Below are 21,567 nucleotides of genomic sequence, written 5' to 3'. Positions count from 1 at the left end.
GTGGTGGATGGCTGTTGAAAGAAAAATCAAACATGCCAAGCCTCTTAGACCACCACTGTTCTTGATCCACACATTATTCTTATGGAAAAGCAAAAGCAATAGATCCAGAATAAAATATCCAGTTGTCGGTCCACTTGATGTCTGTATTCAAAGTTCACTCTTAACCCACTAGTATCATAAGCTCAATAAGTAACTACAGCTGTAAAGGGCCTAGATCAAGGGCTGTTTTTATAAGCACCATTCCCTGATTGACTTAACCAGAAACGCATGAAAATGCCAAAGTAAGCCTTTCAACCCAAGCTTGAGGATACATGGCATGAAATATCATTTTCATTTTCAAAGCATAGCATGTTTTGTGCTGTATTGTTACACTAATACTTAATCACTCATACAAAAAATGCAGTAGGCCTTACAGCATCAGACATAATGATATACAATAAATAGGGCTAAAATATTTTTCAAATATAATGTTAAAAAATACAGACATTTATAAAGTTACAGAATTTTTTTGTAAATAAATCAAACTATTTAACCTTTTTTTTAACCATATAATTTGACCAAATAAAAGCTTTGATGAGAGACTTATTTTAAAATTGAAATGATCCCAAACTCTTCACAAGTAGTGTATGAATGTATGATTTTTTTTAAACCTTGAGGACATTTTATATTATAAATGTTTATTTAATTTTGATGTTTAATATTATTGCTAGAAAATTGCAAGATTACACATATTAGGGTTCATTTTAATTTAATTAATCCTATTGCCAAAGCTTCCATGTATTTCTCAGCAATAAAAATTAAACATCACAATTAAATAGACAACAATTCGAAAATATTATAATAATTAATAAAGTAGGCTATTAAAAATAAACTACATTAATAACGGAAAATACATTTTTATTGAACATGTTGTTATTTCACAAGGGTTCTTTGGACTTGAAACAGGAAAATGAATGAACAAACTGTTTACATGACAGTTTGAGCACCTCCTGTAATTAAAGAACAACACTTGCTGGAGTTATAGCCTTCTTTCTGTCACTCAACATTTCTTGGGGAAGGGGAACCCATGACGTTCGGCGTTCTGAACGGTCATAGCGTTCTGTTGAGTCGCGTCGCTGCAGAGCAGATGAGCTGAGTCCACACATAATGAGAGTGTGACACGCAAACACACCTGTCATTCTCACACACGGAAGAGCGCAACGCGCAATCAAACATGTCGTGACAGTAAACACTTGAGCTTGTCGCTGTACGGATCTGTGAATGCTGCGTTTGATCGCGCGTCGCGTTCATTAGATAGCGAAGATGAGAGTTGTGTTGCGTTTCATCTGCGCAGCTCTTATTCTCTCACCGGTAAGACACTCTCAACTTTATTTTCACTTCTGAGCAGCTTTCATAATTGCTCGAGTTTCGGCTTTGAAACCTGTTTAACATAGGCCTATTTCACTTCAATATCATGAATCATTTCAAGGTATCTTATTGACTGTTATTGGTTTTATTTAAAGAAATGAGTGATTTATTAGTAGCCTTAGTAGTAGTATGTTACACTAACAGAAAGTACCACGATCTTACCGTATTTTTAATCGATACCAGGAAAAAAAAAAAATGGTGTAATGGATATGTATCATAGTACTGGTATTCTATGAAGTACCTTGGAGTAAATATTGTACACGAATGATGTACATAAACTTGTAGTCCAGTACTAAGAAAAAAAAAAGAAAAGTTTTGTTTAAAGACAATGACGCATATATATATATATAAAGCTCCATTCATCAAGTTTTTATATTTAATTGCATTTTGACATTGACCACATCTTTCAAATGATCATTTCTGTGGGGAATCCCACTATATAAAAAATTAATAGCTAAAATAATGGGCTATGTGACCCTGGACCACAAAACAAGTCATTAAGGGTCTATTTTTATTTTTATTGAGATTTATACATCATATGAAAGGTTGAATAAATAAGCTTTCCATTGATTGTTAGGATATGACAATATTTGTCGGGGATACAACTATTTGAAAATCTGGAATGTGTGAAAAAAAAAAATCTAAATATTGAGAAAATCGCCTTTAAAGTTGTCCACATTTAGTTCTTAGCAATGAATATTACTTTTGTTATGGGGGAGACCGGGTATGGTTGTAACAACACCATTTCCACCTATCAGGGGTAAGATAGGAGTCCTATGATAACTTCATTATTTTACTTACATCCTTCCTTTCTTGACTGGTTGTCAAGGCTGTAAATAGATATATGCAGATTTTATAAAGAAAAAAAAAAGATTTTGGTGTAAGAATCCAATTTTTTTTTTATTATTATTTTTTTTTTTGACCAAAACTATATTTTGCTTAGTACTTAAACCATTGCAGATTAAATCATATAACTTACATTAGAATAAATTGTAGATTCTCAGGCAAAAAGTGATGCATTTTTAAACTGTTAATTTCAAACCATAATGCTAATACAGCTAACTAAACATTGGATGACAGGGGTGGGGTAAATGGTAACACAATTTAGCATTCCCTTACATAGAACTGAGAAATTTCATGTTGTCTATATACAGCTTTTTTTGGCAGCTCGAAGCCAAAGGAAGTGTGGGTAAAATGTGCCCTATATGCAGTTTCTGGATCCACCAGGCCTGCACTCTAGGGTTAAAAACATCGGTTTGACACCATTGTGAATTCATACACATTCGCACACATAAATTTACACCCTTTTTTTTTTTTTAGATCTACATATTCTTTACCTTGGTACACTGGAGTTGAGTGTTCAGTAAGCATAAAATACTGTTAAGGAGGTTTGTTCTAGTAGTTTAATTCACACACACACACACACACACACACACACACACACACACACACACACTCCTACATCAAAGAGAAAGTGGATTGTAGATGTGGTCATTCGTAGAAAATGCTACATTGTTTTGTATTGTTCTTTTAGATTGTTTCAATAAACCTGTTTTTGAGGCAACCTTTATGAGGTGGCTGCTGTTTTTGCTTCTTTTGTCTGACTGTTACAACTCTTTCCAGTATGTGTTACAACCCCAGCAGTGGGATAGATTGTAACAAAGACACTCCATGTATTTGCCATCAACTTATAAGGGCTGTGATATTCTTGCAGAGGTTTGGATTAGTGCCTTTTGTAGTGAACAAATGTGGGTGCTTTGTATTAAAGTTTAAGCACTCTAGCTCAAAAATTCAGCGAGTTATAGATACTGAAACAAAAAGTGTTACAACCATCCCCGGTCTCCCCCTATTTACGGTAGGTAATTTACAAAATATCTTCATGGAACATGATCTTTTCTTAATATCCTAAAGATTTTTGGCATAAAAGAAACATCAATAATTTTGACCTATACAATGTATTGTTGGCTATTGCTACAAATATACCAGTGCTACTTATGACTACTTTTGTGCTCCAAGGTCACATATCACAATGTATTTTTAATTTATTGTTTTTTTAAATAAATTCATTTGGAAGTGAAATATGATCCTAGCTTTTCAGTCCAGGATCAAGCCAATGCGTGATCTGGATTATTTCATAGAGTCATATTTGCCGTCTAAATTTAAAATACACAGAATACAGCCATAACATATTTTCTAATCTTTCATACTGGAGATTGAAATGTGGGTCTGTTTCTTTGAAGGTTTGGTGTGAGTCTCCTGATGCTGATGGGACTCCTTATGGAGACTTTGTGCGGTTTGGAAATGTTCTTGACAGCGTGATGGACAAATGTAATGTACAGGTGCAGTATAACTGCTCTGCTGCTTGTCGAATCGGGGTCGAAATTGTCATTTCTACCCCAAGAAGGACAGGAGTGACAGTCTACAGAAGGACCTGGACTAATCATAAGAGATTTGGAAAACCCAGATCCAGAACGGTTCATCTAGTGTTTCCTCCAGCTGTGCTGTACCGGAGAGACTTTTTTGTCAGGCGACCACTGGAGACGTGCAATGTGGTGCTGAGGGCATGGATGGTTCATCTATTTGAAAATGAAATTGGTGGCAACCATGATAAAGGATATGACCAATCTCTTGTGAGAACTTCTACATCTTTGAGGACACTTCAACTCTCTGAGCGTCCAGCATATCCACAGACAAGTTCGGTCTCATGGGGCGCATGGCTGATGTGGCAGCTGACCAAAGATACTGTGAGGAAATGTCCATATGAGTCAGGTGGGAACAGAATGCTGTAGATTTTTTCCACATGTGAAACACAAAAAGTCATTACTTACTGAAAATCTTATTCACAATCATGTTCATATTCTTACATGCCTCCTCACACTAGGTTTATCATCAATGATGCCAAATCACCATTGGTTCTCATGTGGGCTGTAACCAAATATGATATATGAGTTTAAATAAATAAGATGGAGAACAAGATTTGACATGACATGATGTTGAGCAAAAATGAGAAAAACTAGTTTAGGTTGTTTGAAGATACTGTCTTGATTTACCAGGTGCATCAATGGCTGTTTATACTTCTACACTCATTTATTTGTTCATTTGTGTCTTTTCAGACATTGTGGATATTCTGACCTTTCCATTTGCGAGCACCGGTGAGAGGTTTGGTGTCATACACACATTCTCCTCCTTTAGAAACGGAGATCTAGAATGGAGACGTACCCTCGCTTTCAAACAGCCAAGGTCAGACTTGCTGTCAAGAGGATTCATTCAAATTCTCACTGCTACAACACCCCATAAACACTCAGAATATCTGAACAACAGCCTAGCAACTCCATAGAAAGTATTAACACCTTAGCAACTGCTTAGCAACACTTAAGCAGCCAATCAAAACACATAGCAACACAATAGCTACTACTCAAGACATGCCCTAGAAACTATCCTAAATGCAACACACCGTCATTTGTCACTCTGAATACCTTAGCAACACCCTAGTTGTGATGCTGAATACCTTAGCATCACTTTAGTCTCAGTCAGAAAACCTTAGCAACACCCTAGTCGTCAGTCAGAAAACCTTAGCAACACCCTAGTCGTCAGTCAGAAAACCTTAGCAACACCCTAGTCGTCAGTCAGAAAACCTTAGCAACACCCTATTTGTCACTCTGAATACCTTACATCATTCTAGTTGTCACTCACAAAACCTTAGCAACACCCTATTTGTCACTCTGAATACCTTAGCAACACCCTAGTCTTCAGTCAGAATACCTTAGCAACACCCTAGTCGTCAGTCAGAAAACCTTAGCAACACCCTAGTTGTCACTCTGAATACCTTACATCATTCTAGTTGTCACTCACAAAACCTTAGCAACACCTTAGTCTTCAGTCAGAAAACCTAAGCCACACCCTAGTCGTCAGTCAGAAAACCTTAGCAACACCCTAGTCGTCAGTCAGAAAACCTTAGCAACACCCTAGTCGTCAGTCAGAAAACCTTAGCAACACCCTATTTGTCACTCTGAATACCTTAGCAACACCCTATTTGTCACTCTGAATACCTTAGCAACACCCTAGTCTTCAGTCAGAAAACCTTAGCAACACCCTAGTCTTCAGTCAGAAAACCTTAGCAACACCCTAGTCTTCAGTCAGAATACCTTAGCAACACCCTAGTCGTCAGTCAGAAAACCTTAGCAACACCCTAGTCTTCAGTCAGAATACCTTAGCAACACCCTAGTCGTCAGTCAGAAAACCTTAGCAACACCCTAGTCGTCAGTCAGAAAAACCTAAGCAAACACCCTATTTGTCACTCTGAATACCTTAGCAACACCCTATTTGTCACTCTGAAATACCTTAGCAACACCCTAGTCTTCAGTCAGAAAACCTTAGCAACACCCTAGTCTTCAGTCAGAAAACCTTAGCAACACCCTAGTCTTCAGTCAGAAAACCCTTAGCAACACCCTAGTCGTCAGTCAGAAAACCTTAGCAACACCCTAGTCTTCAGTCAGAATACCTTAGCAACACCCTAGTCGTCAGTCAGAAAACCTTAGCAACACTCTGAATTCAGAACACCATAATAATGGCTTTGCAAATACCAGGACAGCTATAGAGCCTCTACATGAGCTCTAACACTCTGGTTTTACAGTGGAAATGTCACATTTTAGTTGTATTCTCTCAGGTGTAATATAAGATAACATAACTAGCATTACTGAACTGCAGGGGTCTCCAGCCCGGCTCCTGGAGAGCTACTGTCCTGCAGATTTCAGCTCCAACCCCAATCAAACACACCTGAACCAGCTAATCAAGGTGTTCAGGGTTACTTGATAATTACAGACAGGTGTGTTGGAGCAGGGTTGAAACTGCAGGTTTGCAGGATGGTAGCTCTCCAGGAGCAGGGTTGGAGATCCCTGCTGTACTGAATATAAACACTGCATATGTGGTGATGTGCTAATGATAATCTTGAAATGCTAGAGATGTTGTGGAATGTGAAGAGGGTGTTGGCCTGTTGTGTGTGAATCTCCCATCATCTGCTCTCTGCAGGGTGACTCTGTCAGTGTGGCTGTACTTGCTGAGCTGGTGCAGCCAGTCATTGTGTGGCATAGTCAAGCATGTTAATGAAAACAGGAACTATGGGAGTCCACTCATTATGCTGTCTGACACAGGTAAGCCAGCCAGGGTGCATTCCATTGTGTGACATCACTGCATGTTTAAAGGAATAGTTCAGCCACATCTGGAAAATTCTAAAATTTATAATAAAATGCTTATGTTTCTCAAAATCAGCATGATTTTCAGTCTGAAATGTAATCTATTATTTACTGTAATATATATTTCCATATAAAAAGATGTCACTATGTCTTGGTTCTCAGGTGATATAGTGGTGCAGGTGCAAATGTTGGATGGAGAGGAGAAGGCATTTACAGCACACGCAGCTTTACCCCTCCATACCTGGATCCGTCTGGACATCTTCTTTCAGGTGTCAGAGGTATTCACCATTCATATTCATATGCAGTCATGTGCACTTTTTTTTTTAGATAAGTGACACTGAATACATACAGAGGCACAACCTATGAAAAATTATTCAGGTGTGAATGTGTTGGAAACTGAACTTTTGGATGTTTTTCTCATGTCAGGCGAAACTCACAATTACAAAGATCTTACCTGGAGAAATGACTTTGGAGACCAATCATTTTTTTGAGTAAGTCATAACACCTACACAGAGAGAAAAAAAAAAAGTCGCTTTGGAAAAAAATTATTGTTGTTATAATTGTATTATTTTTAGAATGAACTGTTCCTAAGTATTTGGCTTGTTTACAAGTAAAATAATATATATAAATTGTATTATTTTAACCAAGAAATAAATTGAACAAAATATAATTATTTTCAGAAAATTAATATAATTTTCAATAGTCTAAGTATATTGGGCTCGTTCCAATGACAGATTTTTTTTCTCTAGTTTTAGGTAAACATTCAACTAAATGTAATTATTTTTTTTATCGTTTTTAATCCTTTTTACTGCAATTTTTATAGTGTAGATCATGTTTTGTAAAACTCTAATTCTTTTCTCTTTTTTCAGTTTTCGTCAGCCGGTTCAATTCAATGACACATCAGGATATTTCGTGATTGGTGGATGCAGCTACTTGCAGGGGTTTCATGGCTATATTGGACCAATCAGATACTATCGTTTAGGCTCAAAAAACGTGAGTCCTCTCGTATCAATAGATAAATGCATATGACGAAACCAATTTATTATGCCAATATTAATCACGATGCAGCATGCATTCAGACATTCTTATGCGATAATATCTTGTACCATTTCTATTCAAGTTACAAACCCCCTGTCCCCTATTAGGATGCTAAAGGAGCTGGACAGACTCCACAGACACTGTGAGGAAATGAGGCATGTTACCGAAGACTATCTGCAAGCATTAAGACAGAACCGAGACGTCTCTAGAGGTCAGTTACAATGAACGTGACTACAATCTAAACTTAAACTTATGTGACTTTGCCTCAAGCTCTCAACAGATCATGCAATTGAATAACTGGACTAATCAGAAGACCAATCACATTGCATGCCATCTCAAATGTTATATTAATCAATCTGAAATGCCTGAACCAAAATCTGACATCAAAATTATTTGTCGTTGAAACACAAGAAAACATGACAGAAAAAAGAGCTTCCCCTGCTACAGCAACTTCCACTTCCATTATTGATAATTTGCACCAGTTTCCCAGTAAGCAACCACTTTGAAATGGAAACATTATTTGCAAATGTTTGTATTATTTCCATTTTTCATATAGTTAAATTTGCAACTTTGAATGAAAACATAGATATTGTTGATAATAGTGTGATACATTTTTGTCAAAAAAGAAAAAGTTTTTACTCGTACTTAAATCTCATTTGGGGTCATATTTTTCAAACATACTTTATTGTGATTGGATTGAAGTTGGTATCAATTGCAACAAACCTGGTACACCCCATTTAAATGTGCTAAGCACCAAGATTTGAGAGTTTTGGCCCTTCATATTACAGGGACAGCAAATGCAAACAATTAAACAAGTAAACAAAACATTCTTTTTGGTTGAACAGTTGCTAAAGACTTTGTGTTTTTGGTGATCAGATGTTTGTGAGTCTTATTATGGAGGCCTTAAGAGGAAGTTTGGTCATAGGGAATGCGCTCAGACTTGGTCGTGGGACCAGCAAAGAAGATTCAACCTCACCCTGAGGCTTCTAGAAGAACATCAGGAGCTCATAAAAGGTAGCAGTGGTTTAATATCATCATCTATAATGTGAACTATGATGACTCCTGGTGGACCAGTTCCCTTCTGCTTTCTTCTTCAGGTCTGGGCCACAGCAGAAGACATTTGGTACGTCTAGGCCGAGTGATTTTCCAGGATGCTGTAAAGACAATATCTAAAGCAGAGGAATCTGATGGTGGTCTGGATCTCATGTCCAGTGTTATTGAGCAGCTTCAGGTGTCCTCCTGCTGGGGTCACCAGCACTCCTCTCTCCTGCTTGCTACCCTGCTCCTGGCTGGCCTGGGCGTCCCAGTGGACCTGGAGCAGGTGGGAACCACAACACCTGAGCATTCCACAGAGCCATTATAAAAGAGCCATTCAAGTCAACATGGAATCAGAATTGACCTTATTTACCTTCTTAAAGGGATAGTTCAACCAAAAATGAAAATTCTGTCATCATTTACTCACCCTCATATTGTTCCAAACCCATAAGATATTATGGGTTTGGAACATTCAGCCAGATACACATATCGTTTGATCCAGCAATGACTGTGTCAAAGTTTGATCTTTAACTGTGGATAACATCTTTTTCTCAGGGTCATGTGTATAGTTTGACAGGTGCTGTCTCTGATGACCGTCTCGCTCTGATGCATTTGGGATACAAGCACATGCAGGGTCTGGACGGTTTCCCTAAAGACCAGAACACAGCATACGGCTACTACGCCAACATCGGCAAGCAGACCAGCCTAGACCGTGATAAAGTACAAGACTCTTGGGTGAGTTACACATTTATCTTCAGAGATTGGTAATCTATGTAAATGTAAACGTAAATGACTTCATAGGTATAGTACATAAGTTGTATTTAAACCAGCTCTGGATGTTTGTATTTACCTTGATAATAGAATTATTTCAGAAGAATTACTGTAAACTAGGGCTGTCATTACAGTTAATTGAATGACTTTATTAATTAATTCACATTAATCACAAATAACCACATATATTTTTTGCTGAGAACAAGCCCCAAATGAAGGTAATATAAAGATATTACATTATTGTGGCAGACATATAAATTACAAAAAAAGAAGAAAAAAAAGAATATTCCAAAAACATTACTTGTATTTATAAATGCCTTTGTACAGATGATGACTTGAATACCCTTTAATAACCAAATTTGTCACAAGAAAAGTCTCAGTGAAAGGCTGAAATGCCTTAAAAAAACTTTGATATAAGCTTTTAATAATGTTTTGTATATTTTGTATATACATTTGTACATGAATGTATATTTTGAATTAATTAATAATATATAAATATAGACATGTAAATAGTTTAAAAATACATACTCTATGTGTGTGTATTTATATGTACATAATATACACAAATATGAAAAAAAAAACATTTAAACAAAAACTCTTATTTGATAAACCACAAATAACGACAAATTTATCATTTGACAGCACAAATATATATATATATATATATATATATGAAACAAACATGAATACAAAGATTTTCTTTATAGACTTTCTGCCAGAAAGATTATAATATTAGAATGCTAATTAGTGAAAAAAACAATTTCATCAATTCAGTTTCCCAAACATGCTTGTCTAAACACACTAAATTAAATTTGATTTCAGTCAGTAAAATGTAGTTCATTTGAATCATGCATACACTACAGACTGCAGAACGTAAGGGAATTACATTTGCAAATGACCATTTGCTAATACAATGGTGGTTTAGTATCAGGTGGATCTTTTGTTTATCGGCGAGCACAGTCAAATATTTAGAAAAATGACACTGCTGAAGTGCGTTCAGTTGGTTGTTAACGAAATATTGGACTGAAACATTTGTAAACACAAAGACACACCCAGACTCGCTGTCTCAGGCTGACATACAGTAACTGAACATCCTGGATCATCAGGTTAACCGTCCGCTGGTTTGGAGATTAGCATTATTTTGATCTGAACTAATCCTGTGTATATGTGTCTCTTCTCTGCAGCAAACTCTCACAGAACATGTTCATTTAAACAATGACGATGAGCTCCATACTCAAACGGGCGAGCTGGGCGACATTGTGCAGTATTTGAAACACCAGGCTGAAAGAGGAGATGTAGAATCTCAGGTCTTCACTTTTTATCCTTGCTTTCTCGTGTCTTTGTTATATCTCTCAAGTTACACTTAAACTTTTTACTTTAGTTCTTCTGATTTAGAACATGCAGTCAGAATGTGCTGAAGTGGATTAAGATCATTTACATTGAATACACTGTATTTACCAAAAAAAAAGTATTTAGAGTCTTTTGAAGAATTCAAATCCTCGAAAAGAATGTTCTTTAACAGCATCGTAAATATCTTAAAATTAGGATAAACTCAAATTTGTTTTAAATAATTAAATATAGATTTAACTTAGTCAAAAATGTGTTTTGTTGTTCGATGAGCATTATTAGGCTGCTGCCCCTTTAAGACAAAAATCTCACTGGATTATTACAATTAATGGCAAAATAAATATTTGGAAATGTAAACTGATATTTCCTCCTGACACACTACAGCAAACTATAGAAATATCTGACTTAAAAACATTTTTAGCTGGTGAAAATACTAGTGTCCTGTGTATGTATGTAAAATATTTGAGACCTTCTTAAGAATTTTTCAAGAATTGCACTTGTGAAAATTCTTAAGTATGTCATAGACATTTTTTTTCTTTTTAAAGAAAACCAGAGCTGGGGCTCAGGGTCTGGGACAAACTTTTTCAGTTTCTTTAGAAACTTAATTTTCAATAATTATTTTCAGTTTTGAATGAATTAATTAATTAATAGAAAGAAAACAAAAAGATTTTCATGGACCCCAATTTGTGTTTGTGTAATCGTTCTAAATGAAAGTATAAAAGTTTAGGAAAAAAACAGGATGAAAACCTACTCTTATACTAATAATTTCTCATTAAAAGCCAAATCATGTGAAAAATCCACAGATGACAACGATAACCAGGGTTTCATAGAATATGGTAACAAAATATTCCCATAATATTACAGGTAATTGTTCCTTAATTTGAGCTATTTTTAACGTTGTTGTGGGCTGATATTCTCGTAGAAATCTCTGGCCAGGATGCATCTATGGGGCAGTAATGGGGTGGAGAAAGACATTCGAGCAGCAGTCATGTGGTACGCCAGAAGCGCCCTGCAGATGGTCGATCCCTCCGCCATGTACGACTATGCCATTCTCCTCCTAAAGGTGATCCACAGGTTACATGGAAATCTCGAGCCGTATCTTTTCAAGCATTTGCATTGTAAAAAGCACACACACGTTGTGTTGTATAAGTAGAAACTCCAGACACAAGATTAGGAAAATAAATGTAAAATGGTGTATCTGTAGATACTTTCAAGACTACCTGTCACATAGACCTGAGAAACAACTGCCTGCTTTGTGCTTGAACAGGGCACAGGAGTGAAGAAGAACCGAACGCTTGGCCTTGAGCTTCTGAAGAAAGCTGCCGACATGGTGAGTACAAGTCTGAGCATGTTTGTGGTTGTGTGTTGTAGCTTTGTGGTTTCTATAATGGGCCATGTGTGTTTTTCTCAGGGTTCTGTAGAAGCTCTGAATGGACTCGGATGGTACTACAGTAACATAGTAAAGGACGGAAGAAAGGCCTTTCGATACTTTGAGTTGGCGGCTCAGAATGGCAGTCGTGATGGGCTCTTCAATGTGGGCGTCTACCATTTAAATGGTGACAATCCCGACAAACCAGACAGCAATGAGGTCAGAGGTCGCACATTTAAAGGAACAGTTCACCCAAAAATAAAAAAAATTGCTGTTAATTTACTCATATTCAGGTCATCCAAGATGTTGGTGACCTTTTTTCTTAACAGAAAAGAAGATTTGTAGCTGAAACCGTGGTACTTGGTGATTCATATAATGCCATTCAGTGGCTGCCTGTCTTCAATCATTTAAAAAAGCATATCAAAGAACACAAAATGAATACCCATGGCTCCTGACGAAATATTGAGGTCTTATGTCTGCGTAAGAAATTGAACATTATTAACAACATTATTACCTATAATCCAGAGGAAATACGATTCTTTGCCGCAAATTGATTCTTCGGTCCAAGTCAAACAGTTTCCTCAGTTTGTTTGTTTGTTTTATTTATAAAGCACAATTTAATACAACAGCAGTTGCCCAAAGTACTGTACAATAAACTTCAATCTAATACCAATAATACATAAAACAAATAATACAAAAATAACATACATACACAATTAGTCCAAGTTCAAAATAAAACATGCCTCCGGACCTTATCGAGATTAAAAGCAAGGGATAATAAATGAGATTTTAATTGAGCTTTAAAAATAGATATTGATGGAGCCATTCTGATATGCAGAGGTATGTTCCACAGTTTAGGTGCAGCAACTGAAAAAGCCCGATCACCCCTAAGTTTCTGTTCCCTAAGAAAGCTCCCTAAGTCTGGATCTGGGAATAGTCAAGAGCAGTTGATCAGAGGACCTAAGAGATCTAGCAGATGTGTGCCGTTTTAATAAGCCAGCAAGGTATGTTGGAGCCAGACCATTTAATGATTAATAGTCAAGCCGTGAAAAAATGAAGGCATGAATGACTTTCTCAAGATCATTAATAGAAAGAAAAATCTTTACTTTCGCCTAAAGTCTCAGATTTAAAAAAAAACTGGATTTGACAACAGTGTTTATTTGTTTATGAAATTTAAAAGTTTTGTCAAATAATACACCCAGATTCCTCACAACTGCCTTATTATATGGGACCAGTGGACCAAGATTGAGGTTAGGAGGCGCAAAATTATCGGATGGCCCAAACATGATGATCTCTGTTTTTTTTATCAAGTTTTAAAAAATTTTGCGACATCCAGCTTTTTATGTCATTCAGACAGGCTAGGAGGGGAGTTAAAGCACTCTTATTATTTTGTAGCAGTGGTAGATAAATTTGCGTATCGTCAGGATAGCAATAAAAGTAGACACCATGCTTCTTGAAAATAGATCCCAAAGAAGCATATATAATGAAAACAAGAAAGGAGCAAGAATGGACCCTTGAGGAACCCCACAAGTTAGTGGAGCTGGAGTTGAGAAAAATTCACCCAGATTAACTGCAAAGCTTCTGTTAGATAAGTAAGACTTAACCCACTGAAGGGCAACTCCTCGAAAGCCAACGTAATGTTCAAGATGAGAAACCAAGATACTATGATCTATGGTATCAAATGCCGCACTAATATCTAATACCAAGATTGCTGAAGCTTCAGAATCAACGCTAAATAAAATATCATTATAAACTTTTAAAAGTGCCGATTCAGTACTGTGTTGTGCTCTAAAACCTGACTGAAAAACTTCAAACACTGAATTTCTCATCAAGAAGGTCTGTAATTGGATAAAAACTACCTTCTCCAGAACTTTCGAAAGGAAAGTAGTTTTGAAATGAGAAAACTCAAAACAGGCTGCACTATAACATTTTTTCAAAACAGGCTGCACTATTGCATGTTTAAAATAAGATGGTACAAAGCCCGCAGACAGGCAACAATTTATTATAGCCAAAATCCTTGGGCCAATAACATTAAAAACCTGTTTAAAAAATGTGTGTAACAATAATGTCTTAAGGACTGTTTGTAGACTTCAAATTTTCAACAATCTCAGCTAACATTGTGAGAGAAACAGGTTCAAACTGATAAAAAAAGAGCAGAACAAAAAAGCAGAAAAAATCATATCATAATAATCAAACAAAATAATAGAAGATCTAGTATTGGCAATCTTCTCAATAAAGTGATTACGAAAGTTTTCACATGTTTGCAGAAAGACATCAATACAGTCAGATTCAGGAGGATTAATGGCAGAGTTCAAGGTACTAAATAAATCTCTGGGGTTGCAACGATTTTTGACAGCGAAGCCCTAAAAATATCATAAGAAACTTGAAACTTGTCCTTCTTCCATTCGCGTCTACAGACCCATCGGAGTGCACGAGTAGAATCATTTAACCATGGTTCTGATTTAGATTTAATGTACCTAACCTTTAGTGGCGCAATAGAGTCAAGGGTACCGGGAATACAGGAGCAGAGTTAAATGAAGAAAGTAATTCTTCAGCACTTAAGTGAGAAGGGGAGCTTCCATTATTCACATTAAAAAAAGAACCATTACTGTACAAATTACAAAAATCAAGAACAGTCACAGAATTCACTGTACGGAGCCGACGTGCAGGTATACATGGTTTAACAGCTGGTCTTGGAAAGGAAACTCCAAAAACCACAGACTTGTGATCGGAGGAGCCATTATCGATAATTTCAAACTCACATACAGATAAACCATAGGATAGGATAAGATCCAGTGTGTGGCCATGTTCATGTGTTGGACCTGTCACAGATTGAACGAGATTAAATGTGTCAATAAGATTTAAAAAGTCTTTAGCCAGTGCATTCAAGGGACAGCAAACCATGTATGTTAAAAAAATCTCCTAGAATGAGGATTCTGTCATAAGTAGTCATAATTCCTCCTAAAAATTTGGTAAACTAAGTAATAAACTCCTTGTTTAATTTGGGTGGTCTGTGAACCAACACACATAGCACACGGTGTGTTGAGTCACCATGCATCAATTGTAATTCAAAACTAGAATAGACATCAGGCTGCAAGCTCAGGCCATCAATTAAAAAAAAAAAAAAAAAAAAACTGATGCTAGTCCACCACCACGACCAGTAGTGCGGGGGGAATTAAAAAAAAAGGTACAATCCGGTGGTACAAGCTCAGTGAAAGAGCTAAGGTTTCCAACATTAAGCCAAGTCTCAGTCACAAATAAAAAATCCAGATCTCGTGAAGTGAAAAAGTCATTCAATATGAAGGTTTTATTAACTAACGATCAGAATTAACCAGAGTCATTCTGAGCAAGATCGAATCATGAGCCGACTGTGATGCACAACACAGCGGGCGAGGGTTCGTTAAATCCACTCCACCTGTGGGGATACGAGGCAAACATACCTGAGGGAGAATCATGTCCAGTGCAGGTACAACGGGCCAGATCCAGCGATACAGCGACTCCACACAGCGCCCAGAGTATGCACAATCAGCCAACATAAGGATATGAATTAGGTACTACAGAGGACGCCAGGAACACTTTCCATCTGTTGTAAACGCTGCCTCACTTCCCACGTCTATGGCGCCGTCTTCTTCTGGAAAAGGCACAGGGCAATCAGCGCAAACTTTCCGGTATAGAAGACACAACCAGAGGAAGACAGGTGCTTGATTTACTTAGATCCTGCTTAATCAACTCCTCAACAGAAATTCGAATGAAAAAAGAGTGTTTGTCTATCGTAGATAAGTGCAGTAGAAGCATGTTGAATAATCATACATAAAAACAGTACAATAACAAACAGCCAGGTAAGTCGCAGATGGCTAGCCGCACACACCGGCAACATCTTGCATCAGTGACTGTATAAGGAACTGGAGCGCTGAATGATTCATTCATCATAGGATCAGATACTCTGCTATTTTGGCTCATTTCGAGTCCGAGTGATTGTCAGGCGCCTAAAAGCAAGGTTTGATTGAGCAACTGATCAGTCAATTTGATTGAGTGACTGATTGCGTTTTAATCTGTGCTGCTCAAGCTGCAAACTGTTTCAGACGCTTCAGTCCGATTTGGTGAACTGGTTTAACTACTGTAGTTCACTAAAAAGAATTGGTTCAAAAAATGATTAATTTGTGAGCTGGACATCACTCCGGACCATTTGTCTGAGGCTCTTGATTACAGGAAATAATGTTGTAAATATTGTTCAGTTACTTGCACAGACTGATCGTTTCACTTCATAAGACCTTAATCTTCAGGAGCCATGGGTATTAATTTTGTGTTGTCTGATATGCTTTTTTAAATGATCAAATATGGGCAGCCACTGACTTGCATTGTCTGAAACACCAAGGACTACGGTCTCAGCCAAAAATATTCTTTACTGTTCTAGAAAAGTAGAAGAAAGTTCTTCTAACTTTCCCTTTAACCTTCAATTGATAGTTAAAAATGGAGAGCTTCCATATTTTATGGCATGAGTTTTTATATCTGTTGATCTCAAATGATTTTTTTCAGACTGCTTGCGTTCCACTACTTCTTGGATGCGGTCAGTTGGGTCACGTGGACGGCGCTGTGCAGTCGGCATTGTTTCTTTCCACTGGATCCATAAAAGGAGTGCCGAGAGATCCAGACAAAGCTGTGCTGTATGTCAGTCTCTCATATCCTGCTCACCTGAGCACAACACTCAGCAATCCTTCAATGACTTCAGTTAGCACAGCTGCCACCACACATAGACTGAAAAACATTGACAAGTTTGACAGATTTGACAAAATGTCTTAATGCAAATGTCAGGTTCATCTGATCAGTATTCAATATGTTTTGTTATTTAATATGCTTCTCTCTTTTGTTGGGTTTCCCCATTTCTTCAGGCTGTTGAAGCAAGTCAGTGAGATGAATGGACACCTGGGCTTCATGGTTAAAGATGCTCTTCAGACTTATCAAAGAGGATCATGGTGAGATATCCATCTATCCATCCATCCAATCATCTCTTCATCTATTCATTCATCCATCCTTTCATACTGTATATCCATCCATCCATCCATCCCTGCATACAGTCCATCCATCCAACCCTTCATCTATCCATCCATTCATCCCTGCATACAGTACATCCATCCATCCAACCCCACACACCAACCAACAAAACCCCTACATACACACACACAAACATCCATTATCCCTACATCAACCAACCAAACAACCAGCCAGCCAGCCAGATTAACCCTTCATCTATCCATCCATCCATCCCTGCATACAGTACATCCATCCATCCAACCCTTCATCCATCCCTGCATATATGACATTTATCCATCCATCCATCCATCATCCTTCCATCTATCTATCCTTCCATTTTTCATCCTTCCTTCCATCCATTCGTGACATGCAGCCAAGTATGGTGACCCATACTCAGAATTTGTGCTCTGCATTTAACCCAACCCACAAACTTACACACACCCGGAGCATTGGGCAGCCATTTATGCTGCGGCGCCCGGGGAGCAGTTGGGGGTTCAGTGACTTGCTCAAGGGCACCTCAGTCGTGGTATTTCCAGCCCAAGACTTGAACCCACAACCTTAGGGTTAGGAGTCAAACTCTCTAACCACTAGGCCACGACTTCCCCCTTGTACATACAGTACATCCATCCATCCATCCATCCAACACTTTATCTATCCATCTATCCATCATCCATCCTTGCATACAGTACATCCATCCATCCCTTCATCCATCCATCCATCCCTGCATACAGTACATTCATCCATCCACCCATCTATAATTTGATCTATCCACCCATCCTTTCATAAATCATCCATCTATCCATCCAACATCTTTCCATCTATCTATCCTTGTATTTTTCATCCTTCCATTCATCCATCCATCCATCTCTTAGGGTAAAACCCTTGAGTTGTACTGTCTTGTTTTCTAGGGGTCATGTGATTTCAGAAAACTTCTGAATAAAGTCAAATGGGCACTTTATGATAATTTTCCTTTTTTGTCTAAAAATATTTATTTATTATTCACAAAGGAAGTGTAATGTTTGTGTGACTGTCTATTCAAGGGATGAAGCGTTGGTGAAATATGCCATGCTGGCAGAAACTGGTCTCGGTGTGGCACAGCACAATGCTGCCCATCTGTGTGAGGTGAACAGTCTCACAAATCTGGCGGTCCAACCATCTCAAACATTTCACTTCCTTTTTGTTGTTTTTTTCTAATCCTATTATTTCATGTGTTTTTTTTCCAGCTGTTAGATCACAGTTCTGCCTGTCAGTGGAGGTACCACAACTACTCCACCTACAACCACATCCCTCAGGAAGCTGGTGAGCCTCTGCAGACCAGCAGAAATGACACTATGACATACTACTACTTCTCTTTCTCATAATAGTTTTCTTGGTCCACCTTCCTCTCTCTCTTACTGCTTTTATCTGCCTCTGTTTCTTTGCGTTGTGCAGGCTTGTTGCGGATGGGAGATTATTACAGTAACTGGCTGATATGGTGAAGGCCATAGACATGTACAGTACAGCAGCAGTGCATGGAAGTGCTGAGGTACACACACACACACACACAGTTTGTCCAAAGTAGATTATAGATTTTGGAATCCTACAAAAAAATCGAAATGCATTAAACATCAAATCAAATGACTTCTTTAGAATATATATTTTTATGTTAAATAATGTGCTGATATTTGTTTGTGTGATGGTCAGGGCCTCTTTAATCTGGTCATGTTAATTGAAGAGGGTTATGAAGTTCCTGACATCATTCTGGATCAGATGGGACTCTCAGATGCACACAATGTGAGCCGGAGCGCTGTGGTGGCAAATCTACTATCCAGGTTTGTGTGTTCTATGCTGTCTGTCATTTGCTTGTTAGTTTATGTGTTTTTTTGGAAGAAAACTCTTCAGTTCTGTGGTTGCTTTGAATTATGCAAAACATGGTGCAAAACAAGTGAATGGCCTTTGTAATGCTGTTTCTTTTAACTCTCTACTCATCGAAGAATTCTGAAAAAATAAAATAAAAAAAATGTGTCGGGGTTTCCACAAAAATATGAAGCAGCACAGCTGTTTTCAACATTGTTAAAAATAATAAATGTTTCTTGAGCAGCAAAGTCAGCATATTATAATGATTTCTGAAGGATCATGTGACACTGAAGACTGGAGTAATGATGCTGCTGAAAATTCAGCTTTAAATCACAGGAATAAATTCCATTTGAAACATATTCAAATAAAAAAAAAAAAAGAGTTATTTTAAATGAGAATAATATTTCACAATATTACTGTATGTTATTAAATAAATGCAGTCATGGTGAGTTTAAGGCATTTTATACATAAAAAAAAAAAAAATTTAAAAAAAAAAAACTGTAAATTTTAATTAGAATTAGTAGTCCGTAGATTTAGTATAGTTTTGGGGTTTGGTTATGATGTGGATGTTAGGCACCATATTTGGGTTAATTAAAATGTTGCTAAGGCTTTTGAACAGGTAATATTTTTAAGTTTTTTTGCTTTCTTAAGAAGTCTCTTCTGCTCGCCAAGCCGCATTTATTTTGATCCAAAATACAGCAAAAACATGTAAAATTCTGAACTAGATTTACTATTTAAAATAACTGTTAAATCTATTCTGTTTGAATAGATTTAAAAATGTAATTTATTCCTGTGATTTCAAAGCTGAGTTTTCAGCATCATTACTCCGGTCTTCAGTGTCACACGATCCTTCAGAAATCATTCTAATATGCTGATTTGCTATCAAAAATATTTATTATTATTATTATTATTATTATTATTATTATTGTTGTTTAAAAACAGCGGAGTTGAATTTTTTTCAGATTTTCTTTGAATAGATCAAGCGAACAGCATTTATCTGAAACAGAACTTTAACAATTTTTGTAACATTATAAATGTCTTATCATCACTTTTGATCAATTAAAAGCATCCTTGCTAAATAAAAGTATTAATTTCTAGAATCTTTCCCATTTTTACTGCTGCAAAGAAAAGTAGTTTTAGTGGCCCAGAAAGTTGCATAATTTGATGTAAACAATTTTTTTTCTTGTGATAACATGCACCGGTAAATCAATCACAAAGACTAGCAATGTGCTCTAAAAAGTAAACAGGGGCCCATTATAAATTCATGTTGAGTTTAAGAACAATGCATGTCAATTGAAGTCAAGTACAGGTGAACACACCTGCATGAATCTGCTCTCTCCTCATGATCCTCCTTCCTCCTGTAGGTGCAGGGCGTTTGAGGAGGGGGACGTGATCCATGTCATTAGTCCCTGTGGAGGATGGAGCTGCTGCGAGCGTGGAGAGACTTCACACACAGCTCTGTTCAGCTGACGCTGGCCTGCGGGATTTTCGCCACACTCACAGTTTTTGTATTTGCTGTGCTGTTACGAACTCTTCTGGGTAAAACATCCATCACTAAAGCGTAAAACAATCCATCGAAATGCTAAAGCAAACTTATATATATAGTATTACCTTGTTAAACTTATGAAAATTATTGATTTAGAAACCTCAGTCATTTTATTTTCTTACACTTTTTCTTGTTTTACCATCAGCATGTTACCATGCGCAATAGCCGATCAACCAGCCAATCATCAGAGAGACATAATGACCCTGAACCCTCCGGGGACGAAATCAGCGACAGTCCACTGGAGACCAGAACAGAAAATCAACAGCAGAGTTACCAGCCTACAGCCGCACACAATCACCTTTCAGTGCAGAAAACCTCTGATTTAATCGTGACAGTGACTGGAGTGTGTGCATGTGTCATCTTCCTCATGTTCATTTCCCATCTGCTTTGAAAAGAACATAAGACTGAATCTATCCTTCAATAGGTTATACATCAGCCGTCACTTTCGATCAACATTCTTCAACTCAGGTCACTGCAGGAGAACTGAACCCAGTATATATATGCACCTTAAGTCGCTTTGGATAAAAGCATTAACAAAATGGTCAGACACTTTCTCAGTAACCTATGTTGTTTGGCACTTCCTTTAAGTGAAATAAAGTTTGAATACTAGAATGTTTGCAGTGCAAAATAAATGTCACATGATCCGTGATGGTTCTCTTCTTTTTCTTTCAATCTGAATAGCTACAGCTACCAGTCTATGTGTAAGTAGTTTGTGTTTTTTTACAGTTCACACTGCACGCGAGCAGAGTACAGCAGAAACATATTGAAATGATGCAATATACATATTTACTAGCATAATCTTTCACAGTATAGGGTTTTTAAGAAGCAACAAATAACTGACTCCTGTTTTATTAACCAAGTTTAAGTAGTATTTAGTTATAAATGTGTATGTCCTCGTCTCATATTTTTTTCACACCTATTAGGATCTTAACATTGATTTAAAGGCTTCTGTGACTTGGATCTTTTATGTGTGAAAGTATGCATGATCTGTTGTC

At 37.2% G+C, this 21,567-nt stretch overlaps 1 protein-coding gene across 1 annotated transcript; it reads left to right on the top strand.

The window, feature by feature from the left end:
* Positions 1-1,194: 1,194 nt before the first annotated feature.
* Positions 1,195-20,421, top strand: LOC109079643 (protein sel-1 homolog 3-like; the record flags this gene model as incomplete). Its single annotated transcript, XM_042751342.1, is given in 23 exon segments — positions 1,195-1,350; positions 3,648-4,176; positions 4,521-4,647; positions 6,436-6,557; positions 6,762-6,877; positions 7,026-7,090; positions 7,469-7,592; positions 7,719-7,848; positions 8,514-8,651; positions 8,735-8,958; positions 9,228-9,407; positions 10,628-10,750; positions 11,713-11,853; positions 12,058-12,120; positions 12,202-12,378; positions 16,696-16,823; positions 17,049-17,132; positions 18,231-18,312; positions 18,414-18,489; positions 18,622-18,648; positions 18,651-18,715; positions 18,874-19,001; positions 20,391-20,421. Coding segments are annotated over 23 exon segments (2,928 nt in total), but the record flags the coding sequence as incomplete, so codon positions are not given.
* Between the last annotated feature and the right edge of the window lie 1,146 nt (positions 20,422-21,567).

The sequence above is a fragment of the Cyprinus carpio genome, chromosome B23 (assembly GCF_018340385.1).
Source record: "Cyprinus carpio isolate SPL01 chromosome B23, ASM1834038v1, whole genome shotgun sequence".
In the NCBI taxonomy this organism is placed as follows: Eukaryota; Metazoa; Chordata; class Actinopteri; order Cypriniformes; family Cyprinidae; genus Cyprinus; species Cyprinus carpio.
This window is presented reverse-complemented; position numbering and strand designations above follow the sequence as displayed.